This window comes from Pezoporus wallicus, unplaced genomic scaffold (assembly GCF_028554395.1).
Source record: "Pezoporus wallicus isolate ANWC-B61680 ecotype Strahan unplaced genomic scaffold, APGP_CSIRO_Pwel_v1 contig_7856, whole genome shotgun sequence".
In the NCBI taxonomy this organism is placed as follows: Eukaryota; Metazoa; Chordata; class Aves; order Psittaciformes; family Psittacidae; genus Pezoporus; species Pezoporus wallicus.
In genome coordinates, this window is record NW_026639688.1 from 174,343 (window position 1) to 190,621 (window position 16,279).

Sequence of the window (16,279 nt, forward strand, 5' to 3'; positions counted from 1 at the left end):
TCCAGGGAGAGGACAGGGCCCTGGACACAGCAAGAAGCCCCCGAGCCCAGGAGAGGCTCCATTTCAGTCCCAAGGTCAAGCACATCCCTGGTGGGTTTGTTTGCACAAGTACCTGGGTGCTGGGCAGCTCTGGGTTAGGGAGGGAGTCTCCGACATTCCCAGCAGTGCCCACTCATCCATGTAGTCATTCTCTTAAAGCCCCAGCTCTTGGGATCACCCCATCCATGGAGGAGCTCGGCTTTTGCCACAGACCTCGCTGGCATGGGCAATTTGGGATGAAGTTTGCAAGGGATCACAGTGCAGACAACCCCCAAAGGTGGGATGCAATCAACGCCCCCCTCATGCTCGTTGTATGGATCTGCTTTTCAGAAGGAGGTTTGGGGGAGAGGACTGATGCGTTTGTGCTGTGATTTGCAGCTCCCACAAAGGGCTGAGCCCTCAGGCAAAGGGAGCTGGTCCTTGCAGGGAGCTGCTCTGGTCCCCAGCCTTTGGGGGTGACAAGACCTGTCTGTCGCCTGCAGCGGGATCAAGGGATCATCGTGAGTTCAAGTATAGGGATTTGCACCCAAACTTGAACAAAACCACCGGCCTTTTTATCAGGAGATGAAAGCAAATGACGGGGTAAGTGAAGATGCTGTGATCAGCCTGGGGGCTGTGGCTGATGGAGGGGGAGCAGAGGGGTCCGGCACTGCTCGGCTCTCAGTCCTTGCTCCATGTCTTGGTGGAAAGCACAGAGCGATCCATGGCAGTGGTGTCTCCATCAGGATCAGCCCCCTCCGAGGCCTCTCTGCCCTGATCCCCACTGCTTTGGGAAGCGCTTGCTTCAGGGTTTGGCTTTCCAGCTCCTGGTGCTGCTGTGCTGCATGGAGCAGACAGGAGGGATGCAGGGGGAACTGGTGTGAGCATCACCCCCATGATGTGATCAGGTCCTCACACTGGACCTGCACAGAGCTCAGCCTCTGGGCACCCCATCTAGAGAGGAGGGAGCCCTGCCCAGCATCACCCATGCTGGAGGTCCCCTGTTTGGGTTGGCTCCTCGCCACGGTGTGTTTGGGCTTGCACAGCACTCGGTGGCACCTCAGCTGCATCTGAGCTTCTGAAATGGGTGCAAAGAGTGTGACTGCCTCAGGGCTGTAATTCAGGGTACCAAGCCCTGAAGATGCATCTTGTAGGGCCCTCAGATCCTGGAGGTGGGTGCAAGGGGGGCGTGAAGGGGGAAAATCCCCCCTCTTTTGGTTGTGAGCAACTCGGGATGCTGAGGAGCTGCTCCCTAACCGCCTCCTGCCCCAGATCCAGGGGCCTCTGGGAAAATCCAGCCCTGGGGTGGCTGGGGAAGAAGGAGCAGGAGGAGGAGCAGGTGCTGAAGGGTTAACGGGGAGTGTTTGCAGCCGGTCCCTTGTCACCAAGGAGAAGGGAGCAGCACTTGGGAAGGAAACAAAACACCCACTGCCCAGGAGGGCGATTTCCTTTCCCCACGCTGCGTTACAGCCCTCGGACCCCAGAAGGGCTCCTGACACCACCGGGACAACGGCGTCGCCATCCCGGGTGGCCGAGAGCACGCGGCACCGGGTGAGTGTGGCCGGTGGGGAGGTGGGCTGGGGACACGTCCCCATCACCCGTGTCCACACCACCCATGTCCCCATCACCCTTTCCCTTCCGTCTCCTCCCAGTCTTATGGCAAAATGTGGGGGCCGCCGTGCCCGGCGGTGCGCAGCATCCGTCCCTACCGCTCCAGCGAGCAGTACCTCTATGCCATGAAGGAGGACCTGGCCGAGTGGCTGAAGGAGCTCTATGACCTGGACATCGAGGTGGGCACCTTCGTGGAGGCGCTGGAGACGGGCTCCGTGCTCTGCTCCCACGCCAACAACGTCACCCACGTGGCCGCGGAGTTCTCCCGTGCCTGTCCCGATGCAGCCCAGCACCTCCGCCTGCCCGCTGCCGGTGTCGCCTGTAACGTGGCCGCGCAGCCCGGCACCTTCCAGGCTAGGGACAACGTCTCCAACTTCATCCAGTGGTGCAGGAAGGAGATGGATATCAAAGGTAAGGTGCCAGGCTGAGCATGACTGGGTGCGATTCCCCATGGCTGCTCCTGGCATCACCCTGTGGGTTTTCCCATACGTCCCACAAAGCCAGTGCCACCCAGCACCATGGGCACACGTCCCAGAGCTGGGATTTCTTGCACAAGCTCCTCCAGGCTTGGCAGCAGGGTGCTGGCATTCGGATGATGTGTTTGCTTGGGTGCTGGAAGGGTGGAATTGGAAAGGATGCATGCTACGGCATGATCCCAAACATCATCCCGTCAGGCGCAGTCCTGGCTCTGAGCAAAGGGTCTCTCACCCTGTCCCCACCATCGGTGCATGCCTGGGAAAAGCATAGGCATGGAGTGACACAACCTCTGCACACCGGGTTTTGTGGCTTTGGGATGCCATGAGAGAGCCACAGTGATTTCACTTGTGGATGCTCAAGGAGAAGGCTCTTTACCCCAACTCTCATGGGACCATTCCTAGAGGGATGGCTTCAGGGAACAACATCCCTTCGGGTGGATTTTGACTCCACCTGTGCCCCATATTCCCCTTTGTCCCCATCCCCTCACACCGGTCCTAGCTCAGCCCAGCCTGCCCTGCCCCAGATGTGCTGATGTTCGAGACGGAGGACCTGGTGCTGAGGAAGAATGAGAAGAACTTTGTGCTGTGCCTGCTGGAGCTGGCGCGCCGTGCCGCCCGCTTCGGGATGCGCGCCCCGACCCTAGTGCAGATGGAGCAGGAGATCGAGGAGGAGCTGCGGCAGGAGCTGGACCTGCCACCCACAGACATCCCCCTGCCCCGGGCCCCCCGGAAACCACGGGACCTCCACAACCTCGACCAGATGGTATTGGAGGGGCAGGGAGCGGGATGGGGATGGGGATGGGGATGGGGATGGGGATGGAGATGGAGATGATGGAGATGGGGATGGGTGGAGACAGAGATGGAGATGGGTGGGGAAGGGTATGGCAATGGAGATAGAGATGGGTGGAGATGGCAATGGAGATGAGTTGGGAAGGGGATGGCGATGGGGATGGAGATGAGTGGAGGTGAAGATGACAACGGAGATGGAAATGGGTGGAGGTGGAGATCGTCACAGAGATGGAGATGGAAATGGTATGGCGATGGGGATGTAGATGGAGATGGGTGGGGTAGGGGATGGGGATGGGGATGGAGACAGGTGGAGACGGAGATGGAAATGGGTGGGGAAGGGTATGGCAATGGAGATGGAAGTGGGTGGAGGTGGAGATGGCAATGGAGATGGAGAGAGATGGAGATGGAGATGGGGAAGGCCAAGGGGATGGGGATGGAGATGGAGATGGGTGGGGTAGGGGGTGGTGATGGGGATAGGGATGGAGATGGAGATGGGTGGAGATGGAGATGGGTGGGGAAAGGGATGGCAATGGAGAAGGAGATGGGTGGAGGTGGAGATGGAGACAGATGATGGAGATGGAGATGGGGATGGCGATGGGGATGGGGATAGGGATAGGGATGGAGATGGATGGGGATGTCCACCCCAGGACCTTTCCCAGTGACCACAATGAGGACCTATCCCTGGTGCCTGCAGGTCCAGCACCTAGTGAGCCGCTGTACCTGCCCCGTCCAGTTCCCCATGATCAAGATATCCGAAGGGAAATACCGTGTGGGTGACTCTGACACCCTCATCTTTGTCCGGGTGAGTCTGCTTGGCCCTGAGCTTTTAGGGCCCAGGCACCAGGAATCTTACTCTGCTGCCACAAAGCCCCTTCCATAATCCACCCCCAAAATGGGGTCAATGTGTGGGTTTTGACTGTGATCCCCAATGCTGGGCAGCAGGGAGGCTCAGCCCTGCAGTACACGTTTGCATGGATATAACCACCCATGTGTACAGGGCAAAACCTGCCATTCCAGCCAGAGCCAGGTCTTATCCAGCAGTGGGAACACTGGGATGCTCCATCCCTCCCTGGATCCATCCCAAAGGATGTCATGGTGGAGCGGGGTTTTCCACAAGGCTCCCCACTCTCCTCGGGGTGATGAAATGTGCCCATTGGGATGGCAGCGGGAGCTGAGCCCCCCACCTGCCCCTCTTCAGTGCACAGAGCCAGGGATGAAGCTGTATCCTTTGGGAGACCCGGTGGCACTTAGAGCAAGCCCAGAGCCCCCAAAGCCCTGCTCAGCAGGGTCCCTATAGAGGTGTGGGTCCCAGCGGGTCCCACAGCACACGGCATCCCCTGCAGATCCTGCGGGAGCACGTCATGGTGCGGGTCGGGGGCGGCTGGGACACCCTGGAGCATTACCTGGACAAGCACGACCCGTGCCGCTGCACCTCGCTCTGTGAGTCCCTGCATCCCCAGACCTGCGGCTGGGGTTGGGGGGGTGGGGGGTCCGCCGTGGGTCTGGGTCCCGTTTAACAGAGGGGAAGGCTTCATTCCTGCCCTACCCCGTTGCTTTGCCTGGTTGCGGGGCCTCTCGTTGGCTTCGGTGGCCGCTAGAGGTCACGGCAGACTGATGGATGGAGCCGGTCCCCAAAAAGCCCCTTTGCAGGGAGCATCCCGGAGGGGCCGGATGCTGAGCAGCGGCTGGGGAGGGGGGTGCTGTACCGGGGGGGGGGGTGGGTGCACGGGCAGCGGTGCTGAGCCCCGCGTTGTTCTCCCTACAGCTCACAAACAAGCCTTGAAGAGCAGGAGCCCGCAGCAGCAAGTGCAGCACGAGATCAGGCTGTGCCCAGCCGCCAAGGGCCGCGGCCAGCCCCAACCCACCGTGCTGGTCAGCCGCTCGCAGAGCCCCCTGCCCCCTGTCACATGGGGGTCCCGAGTCCCCCCCGGTCCGAGGCCCCCGTCTCCGGAGGGCTCAGGTCACCCAGTGAGTGCCAGCCCCCGCCGGGAGCAGCCCCGGAGGGTTCCTTCGGGCAGGTGAGTGATGCAGGGATGCTTCGTGCCCCAAACCATCCGCTTTGGGCAGTTTTCCTCACATCCCTGCATTCCCTTCCCTCTCCCTTCTGGAGGTGCCCGGCTCCAGGCGGGATGGAATGGGGGGGGGGGATGCAGCATCTCCCCAGCCCCTCTCTCCCCTCTTTCCCCTTGCAGGACCCGAGAGCCACCAGCTCCCCCTTTGGGACGGCAACCGCCGCCATCCAGGTCACCCGCTCGACCCAGCTCCGCCTGCAGGGTGCCGAGCAGGGCACCCACCCCTTCCCGTGTAGCCCCCAGCGCGCAGGGCAGGGCACTGCATGGGAGCACCCCAGTGAAATCCCCCATGGCACCAGCACGGGGCAGGCCCAGGGCACCCAGCACCCGGCTGGCACCAGCACCCCCGAAACCCACCCAGCAAGGGGGGAAACTGCCTGCGGAGGCAGCCAGGCCGCAGGAAGGGGGGGTCCCTGCTGTGTTGCACCCCCGTGCCCGCAGCCCCATCAAGGTCCGTGCCCCTTCCCCACACCAGGGTGACTCACAGAGCCCGCGGGAAGGGAGATGGGGAGCCCCTGGCCGGGGCCACCCCTTGTCACCCCGAACCCCCTCCAGGCAGCATCCAAAACAGGACAGCAGCGTTAAACCCCCTACCAAAGCCAGCCCAGCCTCCTGCCGGCCCCCCACCCCAGGGTGCAAGGGCTGTGCCCCCCAGCAGTGCCACCCAGCCCCAAGCCCAAGGGCTGGGGATGCTGAGGAGCTGGTGGATGAACCGGGGGGAGCCTGTGGGCCTGCTGTGGGGAGTGAGGGGATGCAGGGATGCCGGGGGCACGCGCAGCCCCCTGGCTATGACAAGGTAGTGGAGGAGCTCTCCCGTGGGCACCAACCCCTGCGCCCTGCGGGGAGCTGGGTCCCCAGCATGGTCCCACAAGCTGACCCACAGCCCACTGTGCCCCCGGATGAGGGGCAGGCAGAGGGGTCAGCAAAGGGGGCCCAGACCCCGCGGGCAGCCAGGGCCGGCAGCGTCCCCAAGCCCCGGCGGTGCCTGAAGAAGCCTGAACGCGTGCCCTCCATCTACAAGCTGAAGCTGCGGCCCAAGGTGCGTCCCCGGCGGGACCACAGGCCAGGCAAGCGGCCCTCGCGCATCCCCACCCCAATGGGGCAGCGGCCGCAAGTCCCCCGGGGTCAGCATCGCCCCACGGGGCTCCCCCGGCACCCCCAGCCCAGCAGCACCCATCCCATGGCCAAGCCATCACTGGCTGACAGCGGTGCCTGGCTGACCGAGGATGATGAGGAGGCGTGGGTCTGACCCCAGGTTTCAGCAGGGTTGGACCCTACACTTGTCCTAAGTGATGCTGGAGCTGGAGCTGTGGTACCCAAGGTTGGTGTGGGAAGGATGGATTTGCTCCCAGGACGCCCAAGGGGTCCCCCCATTGCTTTTTGGAGCTGCAGCCTCTCCTTCCCCATGGAGTTGGTTGTGGACCACCCTAATTCTCCTCCTCAGCAGGCGCTCTTGTGCCGGTTTTGGGTGGAAAAATCCAGCCCCAGGTTGAGAGAATGGGGTGCTTTCTGCAGGGAAGAGGGGTGCAGCTGGCCCCACAAAGTGGGGACACCTCGCACTCAGCACCCAGAGGCGCAGGCCATCTCATACCTCAGTCTTCCCCATCTGTACAACAGGATTAACAACCCTCTTACAGCACCAAGAGCCTTAAAGACTGGAGGGAGGGGGTTCAGAGGAGTGACCCTTGCTGAGCCCCGTGGGCTTCTTTATGGTGGGAGACCCAGGGGGGCGGTGGTGATGGTCAGTGTGGTGGCTGTCACCCAGGGTCATCGCCTGCAGCCATGGACCCGTCCGTGTTTGTGCAATAGAGACATACCAAAGCTCTTCTGTTCCAGCATCTTTTCCATACGGATGGGGAGGGACAGAGGATGATCCTGATGGGGGGTCATGGCGAAGGGAATTCCCGCTGTGGGTCTGTGCGTGCACAGCAAACATCCCTCTGAGAGCCCCATGGGGGCCAGAAGAACCCCATGTTCTGAGAGAGGAATAAGCCAGACCCACACCCCTGCAGAGGAGCAGCAAAGGAGAGCGCCGGGGTCCTGGGGATGCCAAAGCTGGTGGCAAAACTGCTCCTTTGGCAAGGGAGAGACCAGTTCCCCCTCCCTGGCCCATTGCCCCTCGTACGAGAGCTGCGACAGCGGAACCTGGTGGCACGGGCAAAGAGCAGCGAGGCGGGTACGGAACAAGGGGACAGACCTGATTTTTAATTCCATTTCAAACGAGGGAGTGCAGGGCGTCACAGGCGGTGCAGACACCTCGGGGAGCTCCAACAAGAGGTCCATGGGGAAAAGGAAAGCCAAGTCCAGGCGACTGGGACACTCACGGGGGCAGGAGGAGGAGGAGGAGAGAGAAGCATCCTTGCTGGGCTGGACCGAGCCCAGGCACCACGCGCACCCATCACCACCCTGGGGACATCCTCAGCCTCTGCCGGGCTCAGGAGCAGGTTGGTTCAAGCAGGACCAGGGTGGCTTTGTGTTGAAGGGCAAGGAGCAGGGTTCTTGCAGCTGCTGCTCTGATCCCTGCCAGCCTGGGATGCTCCAGACCTCCCAGCCCTGCTTTCCCTGTGGGTACCCCCACATACTCCCTCCTCCTGGGAAAGGAGCTCTTTGTAGCCCTCTTTATCTCGGGAGCTGGGAAATGCTGTCAGAGCAGTGAGTTATTATTACTAATATAACTTTGTCTATAAAGTGCAATAGAATATAACAATTATATTTATAACTTTTTCTTTTTCTTTCTTTTTCTCCAAAATACTAAACAGATGCTATAAAAACCGGTAACTAATTGTGCTATAAACTGCAGGCTACAGGGTTATAACAAACAATGTATTGGTTTAGTCGTTGATATGTGTACATCGGAGCACTTTAGAAATGCTTTATTATTAGCATTTACCAAGGAGTTTCCTTCTCAAACAATTTGGAGGGGTAAAGCCAACCAGAGACCGGTAACGTGGACTCACATGTGTCCATAAATCCTGATGGGATGAGGTCAGGGCCATGAGGAAGCCCGGTCAGTTTGCCATGAAGGCGAGGGATGGGGATGGGTGCCACTGCCTGCCTCCGAGCAGCTGTGTTCCTCCACCACCTTTTCTCTTGGTTTTCCCTTATTTCACCATTTTGGAGCAAGGGGAATGGGGTTTGGGTGCCGGGGGTGGGAAAGAGGAGCAGGGTGACCCCAAACCCCCCAGCATTGGGCTGCAGGGCAGCTCATTGGGTATGAAATGCACTGAGTGGAAAGTGCCCCCCAGAGCACAGCGGTGCTGCTGTGGGATGGAAACCTGGAGTGGGGGAAGAGATGGAGCCAGAGCGCTGCGGAACACCTGCATCGCCTTTGTCACACCAGAAACCACTGACATGGATCACATCCATGGATCACATCCTGCTTTGGGAGGTGGGGATGCACTTCCCCATGTCCCAAAGGGAGCCAGAGAAGGAGGCACCACAACACCTCACTAGCACATCCTCCCAGAACCATTTCCTAACAGGAGCTGCCCTTGGCACCAGAAGACAAGGATGAGCTTCAATCTGGTGTAGAACAAGCTGGAAGATTAAAACCTAATAACGAGGCCTCCATTTCCTATTAGGGATAGACAGGGAAAAAAAAAAAGGAACGTGACTGGAAATCAAAGTCCAGGTCCCTATTGCTTTGGGGGATGCCTTCGCACCGCTGCCATCGCACATGGATGGAGGCGAGCATCCCGATGGGAAAGCCGGTGTGGGGTGATGGAGTGAGGGGCTGCCCTGGGGACACCGGGGGGCGGTTGGATCCCGCTGAGCCCGGGACACGAGGTAGCGGAGGGGTGACCTGCCCGGCAAGCAGCATTCCGGGGTTATTTGGTGTTCCACAGGCCGTGGGGAGGAGGAGCCTTCCTTGGCTGAATGGGGGCAGAAGGGGGACTCAAGGCCCTGGGGAAGCAGCACGCAGCACCCATGGGATGTAAGGGGCAGGATGGGGGCTGTAGTTTAGCGTTTTCCTCCCCCCCCCCCCCTTTCTTGCTTTCATCCAGAAATTCCACCTGGAAATGTGACCCAACCGAGCCAAAAGAGAGCCCCTCTGACCCGGCCTCTTGCTGGAGGCTGCTCTGCCCTTAGGAGAGGAACCCCAGTTCTGAAGGGGGGACTCCCAGCTCCACCGTGCCGCAGGGATGGAGCCACGCTGGGACACAGGCACCGGGCAGTTCCCTTCCAGGAGGCAGGTGGTGGCAGGCAGCAGATGCCAGGGAAGGATGGACCCAACAGCCAACCTGTGGGTACCACCTGAGGCATCTCCTTTCCCCCCCCCAGTGCCATACAGCATGTCAGGCACCGCAGAGACACAAACCAGGACAGCTTTGACCCCGAGCGCCGGAGGCTTGGGGAGGGCTCAGTTTAACCACGGTCCTCCCTCACCCCTTGCTCTCTCCAGGCATCCCGGCCACCCTCCTGCCCATGGCATCACCCTGTCCAAGGTGCACTGTCCCCATATGTCACCGCAGGGTACCAGCGCTGGCGGGGCAGCAAACCCCGAGGTGCCTCCAGCACCGCTTCCACCACAACATCACCCCCATCGAGCGGTGACACCGGGGGAGCCGCGGTCCCCAAGGATGGGTGGCCACAATGGCACGGCCAGAGGGGTCCATGGGGGCCGGGGGGGGGCTCACATGATTGTGCATCGGTTCCTGCGCAGGGCGCCCTGGAAGCGGATGGTGGTGTGGACGTGCTTGCAGCGGGCGCAGCCCACGCTCTTGAGCAGCTCGCTGAAGAGCAGCAGGATGTGCCAGTTGTACTTGGCCGAGCACTCGATGTAGCCGCACTTCCACGTCTTCTTCACCAGGTTGGAGACGTTCCAGCGCGGGATCACCCGGCCCCGCTGCAGGTCCCGCTTGTTGCCCACGATGATGATGGGTGTCTCCGATGTGCCGATGACCCTGCGGAGAGAGCACAGAAAGGGGACAGGGCACAGCGTGATGATGGGCCCGCAGACCCCAACCCATCCCAAACCAGCTCTTGGCTTTGGCTTGGCAAGAGGGATGCGATTCCTCTTGCCTCGTCCCTCTTTGTGGCCAGCCCTGCATTGTGTCAGACCCAGTTGCTTTCTGCCCTCACCCACAGGTGATACCCGCCCGGGGTCGTAGAATCCCAGCCTGGTTTGGGTTGGAAGGGACCTTAAAGCTCATCCAGGTCCATGGGCAGGGACACCTTCCACTAGACCAGGTTGCTCCAAGCCTCATCCAGCTCCTTCTGCCCTCAGGTCCAGTTTTGCTTCAGGGCTCCCAGCCCCGCAGAGGGGCTTTGTCCCAGTCTGCAGTATCACATCCCCAGTGCCTAGAGCAGGGAAGCACTGCGCTGCGGGGGGATGCATCCCTACCTCGTCTCCAGGATCTGCTGGCGGATGGTTTTGATGTACTCGAAGCTGTCAAAGCAACAGATGTCATAGACCAGGATGTAGGCATGGACGCTCCGGAGCCCCCTGCAACACACGTCCGCCCACTCCTGCAAGGTGCAGAGAGGGATCAATCCTGGCTCGGCCCCGGCGCCGTGCCTGGGAGATGCCCCACACTGGGTGCCTGCTCTCCAGCACCCATCTCACCTCTGCTCTGCCCTCACCCATCCCTGCGACGCTGCATCTGCCCCCCACAGCCCTTCAGCCACCCCATCTCCAGAGATCCCTTCTTCCCCTCAGTAATCCATAGGAGAACAAATGGGATTTGCAGCCCTAATTCCTCTCTTGAGCAAGGATCGATGCCCACTGGTCCAGGGGTGAGCTGGGAGCGGGGCTGAATGCACCCCTTGCCCCGGATGTAAAAGCTTCATCCTCCAAAGCTGTAGTTAAGCAGGGATGCACGCTGGCTTGCAGGCAGGGCAGGCGAGGAGGATGCTGAGGATGCATCCCCATCCCTGTGGGTCAGAGGGGGAAGGTGACAGCAGGGCTCTTTGGAGGGGATATGGGGACAGGAGAGGAACAGTGGCTGCTGTGGGGTCTGTGGGACTGGGAGCCGGGGCAGAGGCAGCAGGGGTGGCCTCTCCACAGCCCCAGTGTGGAGCTGTAAGGAATACACTTTGTCAGGGAAGCTCTGGGTTTCCAGAAATAGCAGGATTATTTTTTCCATGCTATAGGATCTGTCCCACTTCCAGCCACTTCCCCAGTGCAGCAGCAGTGCCGGGAATGGCAGCCCATGCTGACAGCACCACAAACCCTCCTGAGCACCACTGGAGATGCACCGAGGAGGAAAGGCATCACTTCTCCTGAGCAAACCTCTTTGGTACCATGAATCATCCCTTGCTGGGTTTATCACTGGGATGATGCAAAGCAAGACCTAGGACTGAAGGGAAGTGGGGAGAGGAAAGCTTTGGGCGCAGGCTGGTCTCCATCAAAGACTGCAGCAGGGGAAGGAGCTGGGACACCGAGGGCAGGAGGTGCTGTGCAGCTCCTCGGTGTCACAGCGGTGCTGGTGGATGGAGCGGCAGCATCCCTCAGTCCCGGTACACCTGGGAGATCCATAAATTGCAGCTATTCCAGCACTCCGGGGCTGTGATGTCAGGATGGTTTTCCTTGTGTGGGCAGGTGTTCCGGGATGCTCCAGGCTGGAGGAGGGTCCCATGTGGGAGCGGGATATTGGGAAGCCACCAGCAGGGATGCTGCTCCTGGCCACGGAGCCTCCCAGCAAACAGAGCCGTGTATCCCCCACCGCAATCCTTTCCCCTTGGAGCCATCCTTGTGCCCAGCCTCTCTTCCCAGGAAACCTCCATCTGTTCCCACCGGCTGTGTCCTCTCGAGCCCAGCGAGGCAGGGAGTTAACGGAGTGTGGCAGCGTCGCTGCCGTGTCAGTACCTCACCCTTTGCTGTTCCGGGCTGCCTCTCGCACTGACCTTTCATTCCCTGCACACACCGATTAATCCTAAACCTCCTCCTCGCCCCTGGAGCTCCCCCGTCACCTCCCACCTGACAGCACAGGGCAGGAGCACTACAAGGCCCCATAACCCCGTCCCCATGGGGCACTGGAGTGATATCATTACACTGATTAGATACAAGAGAGAGCCCAGCTCCTATGGAGGTGCCCCATTGCCCTCAGCCACGGCTTCTTTCCCCACAGCAGTGGCACAACTTGTGCACTATGGCTTGAGCCTAAAATCCCCTTCTTCCCCATTAAACCCCCTTGAAGCAGCACTGGTGGCAAGGCTTTAGGACCCCATGCAGCCTTTTGGGGCTGTTCTGGAAGCACCTGAGGGGAGCTTGAGGAGGTGCTGGTGGGCTCAGTGCTCAAGAGATGTGGGGAGGTGACAATCACACCAGGAGGGGATGTGCAGCCCTCCTCTACCTGGCACGGGCAGTGCGTGCATCGGGGTCTGGATCTCTAGGAACCCCTGGTTCTGCCCTGAATGCTCTTGGCCGTGCTCCCTTTGCTGGTGCCAGCTCTGACTGGGATCCATCACCCAGCTGGATGGGACCGCGGGCATCGTTAGAGGAGCACCGTCCCTCCCACATTCGCCATCATTTTAGGTGAGAAAGCCTTAAAAGCCACATTATCCCAACCAAGAGCCACGAGGACGCGGTCCCTCACACCAGCAAGCGCAGGGAGAAGCATCCCCTGAAAGAGAAGGCCCCGGGATCCCCCTTAGAGAGATCAACCCCAGCGCAGAGGCCCCGGCCCTACCTGCAGGGTGTTGACGGGGAAGGCGGTGATGGGGGGGAAGTCCATGATCTGCAGGTCGTGGACGTGGCCGTTCATGACGACGGCGGGCAGGTAGACGCGCCGGGCCGTGGTGGGCACGCAGACCTCGCTGAACTCGTTGTAGAGGAACTGCCGCACTATGGCACTCTTGCCCACGCCCTGCGCTCCCAGCACGGCGATCTTGACCGTTGCCACCATGCCGCCGCCGCTGCCGCGAGCCGGCTGCTGCCCTGCTGCTGCCCCTGCGGTGCCGAGGCTGCATATTCCCACGCAGGGGGCCTCAGCCCCATTCAGGATGCATTTCCCCTGTCACTGCCAGGCCAAGGAGGACACGGTCAGATCCCAAAGGCACAACTGCAGGGGATGAGTTTCCCATGGGAAAGGGTTGAGCTGTCCTCGGGGAGCAGGAGCGTCCCCCAGGGCTTTGGAGCTGCAGTGTCCCCCCCTTGGGGGCTCCCACCCTGCAGAGCCAAGGATCTGGGTGAACTCCATGCCAGGAAGGAGCTCCATTATTCAACCCTTTTGGTACCAGAGCAAGAAAACCTCTAGGAAAGGGTCTGCGTGGCTCAGGGTTTGCAGCACTGGGGGGCTCATCCCACAGCATCCATGGGGACCCTCACTGGCTGCTCCATCCCAGTGCTGCCCCAAGCCAGGGAATCCATCTTCGTTCCACTTGGACAGCTGGAATTGCCTTTTGCTAGGGCAGGCGGGGGGGAGATCGCTCTGTGCTGCAACAGCTTTAATGTTTAATTCCAGGCTTTGAGCAGTTTGGCAATTAACTTGATGGAGGCTAATTTCTGAGCCAGCTGACGGGGTGAGCCCATGAGCTGCTGGCGCATGTGTTGAGGCCAGAGAAACCCAGGCCAGGGCAACACAGGCAGGGGGGGACACAGGGTGATGGCCCACACGTAAGGATGAAGGAGCAGAATCAAGGAGCCCAAACACCTACTGGCCCCAGGTTCCCAAGCAGGGGCTATGATGGAAACAATGAGGGTGAGGGGCTGGGTCCCGCTTTTGCTTGCTCCCATCATTAGAAGCGGCTTGTACTTAATCCCAGCACAGATGCTTTCAGCAACGTGTGATGCTCTGGTCCGTTTTCCCTGCAAACCATCCCCAAAGCACAGGGCAGCGGTCCCTGAGCTGGCAGAAAGCAGCAGGCACAAACCACCCTGTCCTGACTGCTTGATGGAGGTATTTGCCCCAGGAGAGCTTGGACGTGGATGCTCTGGTTGCTGGGTGCCGGGATTGCTGGGCTTCCTGTGGTACCCCAAGCTGGGCCATGGCTGCCACCATCCCTCACCCTCCTCACAGCAAGGGCTTGGGGCTGGCAGGGCCTGACCCAGCCCCAGGGCAGCAGCAGGTTTGTGCCCTGGACTGGGTACCACTGCACATGCATGGCACATGGTGCTGGGAACATCCCCTGGGGTGCTGCTGCTGCCCTCGGGGACCCACTCACCCCAGCCCCAGGAGTGGTTCCATAGGGACACTGGGGTGCAGGAGCCCCCACACCGGCCCTGCTGGGGCCTTTCTCCACCCGCAGAAAGCACTGTCATTGCAAGTCCCCGGGGGCCACTCTGCTGCAGGGACAACCCCACAGAACCCCGCTCCAATGCGGGGCTGGAGGGCGATGGAGACACAGCCGAGACCCTCACCCCGGAGCGGGCTGAGCCACCCCAAAAACGCCGGCCCCCTCCGGGCTGGCACCCGGGGGCCACGCATGAGCCAAGCCGGCCCCAGGACGCTTTTGCACCCTACAGCATCGCATCCCGACCCGCCTGCCTCCGTGGGAAGCCGAGGCGCGGAGCAGGGACGCGGTGGGAGCGGGCGCCGAGGGGGAGGCTGCCCCGGGGAGGGGGCCCCGGCCCCGGCGCGACCTTGGGCAAGCGCTGCCCCCCGCAAGCCCTGACCCCGCAGCCGGGGGATGCTCTCCGCGGCGGCAGCGCAGCATCCGCGGCACCGGGGCGCTGGGGCTGGAGGAGCTCGGGGGGTACCGGGGACAAACGCACCCCCCAGGCCGGCGGGGATGGGGAACCGGGGAGCACCGGAGCTCAACTTTCGCTAGGGACCCCCCCCCCCCCCCTCCGGACCCGGCTCCCCCCCGTCCCCCGGCCCTGCCCAGCGGCAACTTCGCCCCTGTCCCCCCCCGTCCCCGTTCCCGGCGGGTCCCCCCCTACCTGGCAGCGGCGGCTCGGGCCGGCGGCGCCCCGGCGGGCGGCGGAGCCATGCGGCGAGCCCGGAGCGGGGCGGGCGGCCCCGCTGCAGAGCCCCGGCCCGGCCCGGCCCGGCGCGGCGATACCGAGGGGTCGGGCGGCGGCGGGGGAGCCCGGCCGGGGGCACGGGGCGGGAGGTGCCGGCGATGGAGGCAGCGCCCGGGGGGAGGCAGGCACCGCTCAGGCAGGGATGCAGGCGGCGATGCTCGGGAGCGATGCAGGCAGAGCCCGCGGAGGGAAGGGAGGCTCTGCCCAGGCGGGGATGCAGGGGATGCCCGGGGAGCGATGCAGGCGGTGGCCAGGCAGGGAAGGAGGCAGCGCCCGGGAAAGGAGGCAGGGAATGCCCAGACAGAGTCGCAGGAAGCCAGGAGGGACACAGCGGCTTCTCCCGGGGCTCTGGGGAGGTGCCGATGGGAAAAGACCCTCCCATGTCCCCCCTGCAGTGTGCTGGGTGCAACACCCTCAGCCTTGCCCTCGCCGGCGCCAAGCAGTGTCTGTGTCCTCATGCCCGATCCGTGGGACCCCCCAGGGCCAGACTCCTCTGAGGACGGGGGGTAGGACCCCTCCGAGGAGCCTTTCCCTCCTCCGACACCGCTGCTCCTGTGCTCTCAGGCACATCCCCTCATCCCCGATGCGCCAGACCCCTGGGCCGCTGTCCCTGGGTGCTGCCAGTGCCCACCAAGGGAAGGACACTGCTGCTGCAGTTCTGGGACACCCCACACCACGCATTTACCTGCAGGCCGGGTAGCGAGGAAGATGCTGGCCACAGCTCCGGGAGCCTGGTGCAGGCCCTCAGGACACGCTGCCGATGGGCTCCCTGCAGCTCTCTGCTCCTCGAAGCGGCCCCTGCGCCCCGCTGCAGGTCCCCCTGACACCACCAAGCACCAGGGTGTCCCCACGGCTCTGGCTGCGGTCACGGAGGCTTGGCTGAACCCAACACCGGCCACAGCACGGCTGGGCTCCCTCCAGCCTCATCAGCACCGGGAATAACATCACCTCCAGGGGGTCTTCTCCAGGGTGAGGAGGGGAAACACACTGCCGTGCCCTTCCTGGGGGAACAGGGACCGCAGACACAGCCCCAGGGCACAGGGGAACAAGGGCAAACCCCAGGGCAGCCTTTGTGCCACCCTACACCTCAAAGAGAGTCAGAGCCCCTTCGTGTCTCACATTACACCCAGGCTTTTCATTCGGGGCTCATTTCCCCGTGGAGGTGCCTGATGCTCACAGCTAGGGAGGTATTGATGCGTCCCTGGGGGTTATCACCAGCCCTAGATGCTGCTCTGCTTCCCCAGCTCCTCTCTCTGCATCGCCATAAAGCAGCCCGGAGCCCTGGAACATTGCTGGGAAAGGGCAGGGATCGCGGCTGCACAGGAACCCTCCCGCACAATCCAGGCTCCAGCCTCGGGCTATTTTTAGCAGCTCCCTCCGAGATGCTCTTCGCTCGCAGGTTTATG

General features: G+C 61.9%; 2 protein-coding genes across 5 annotated transcripts; one reads left to right on the top strand and one right to left on the bottom strand.

The window, feature by feature from the left end:
* The first annotated feature begins 721 nt into the window (after positions 1 to 721).
* Positions 722 to 6,250, top strand: GAS2L2 (growth arrest specific 2 like 2). Its single transcript, XM_057415485.1, has 7 exons — positions 722 to 1,569; positions 1,671 to 2,040; positions 2,630 to 2,868; positions 3,589 to 3,696; positions 4,238 to 4,334; positions 4,660 to 4,912; positions 5,087 to 6,250. Exons 2-7 carry the CDS (start codon positions 1,683 to 1,685, stop codon positions 6,213 to 6,215), a joined length of 2,184 nt encoding a protein of 727 aa, XP_057271468.1. The 5' UTR covers positions 722 to 1,569; positions 1,671 to 1,682; the 3' UTR covers positions 6,216 to 6,250.
* Positions 6,251 to 9,289: 3,039 nt separating this feature from the next.
* On the bottom strand, positions 9,290 to 15,574 carry RASL10B (RAS like family 10 member B). Of its 4 annotated transcripts, none has more exons than XM_057415498.1 (4): positions 15,559 to 15,574; positions 12,598 to 12,927; positions 10,311 to 10,355; positions 9,290 to 9,870 (listed from the first exon to the last, which is right to left on the bottom strand). In XM_057415498.1, the coding sequence occupies exons 2-4, from the start codon at positions 12,811 to 12,813 to the stop codon at positions 9,430 to 9,432; spliced, it is 702 nt and encodes a 233-aa protein (XP_057271481.1). In that variant the 5' UTR covers positions 12,814 to 12,927; positions 15,559 to 15,574; the 3' UTR covers positions 9,290 to 9,429. The 4 variants fall into 4 exon arrangements, with proteins under 4 accessions (XP_057271481.1, XP_057271479.1, XP_057271480.1 ...); XM_057415496.1 differs by lacking the exon at positions 15,559 to 15,574 and adding an exon at positions 14,790 to 15,411; XM_057415499.1 differs by lacking the exon at positions 15,559 to 15,574 and adding an exon at positions 14,790 to 15,333 and having other exon boundaries at positions 9,458 to 9,870; positions 10,311 to 10,435.
* Positions 15,575 to 16,279: the final 705 nt, after the last annotated feature.

What these genes read in the sequence shown, in the direction of transcription:
- GAS2L2 (XM_057415485.1), top strand. Translation starts at nt 1,683, where the DNA reads ATGTGGGGGCCGCCGTGCCCGGCGGTGCGCAGCATCCGTCCCTACCGC. An exon ending in ACACCCTCATCTTTGTCCGG is followed by an intron (nt 3,697 to 4,237) that starts GTGAGTCTGCTT and finishes CATCCCCTGCAG; the next exon opens with ATCCTGCGGGAGCACGTCAT. An exon ending in GTGCCGCTGCACCTCGCTCT is followed by an intron (nt 4,335 to 4,659) that starts GTGAGTCCCTGC and finishes TTCTCCCTACAG; the next exon opens with CTCACAAACAAGCCTTGAAG.
- RASL10B (XM_057415498.1), bottom strand. Translation starts at nt 12,813, where the DNA reads ATGGTGGCAACGGTCAAGATCGCCGTGCTGGGAGCGCAGGGCGTGGGC. An exon ending in TCCCCGTCAACACCCTGCAG is followed by an intron (nt 10,356 to 12,597) that starts GTAGGGCCGGGG and finishes TTGCTTTGACAG; the next exon opens with CTTCGAGTACATCAAAACCA. An exon ending in CAGCAGATCCTGGAGACGAG is followed by an intron (nt 9,871 to 10,310) that starts GTAGGGATGCAT and finishes CTCTCTCCGCAG; the next exon opens with GGTCATCGGCACATCGGAGA.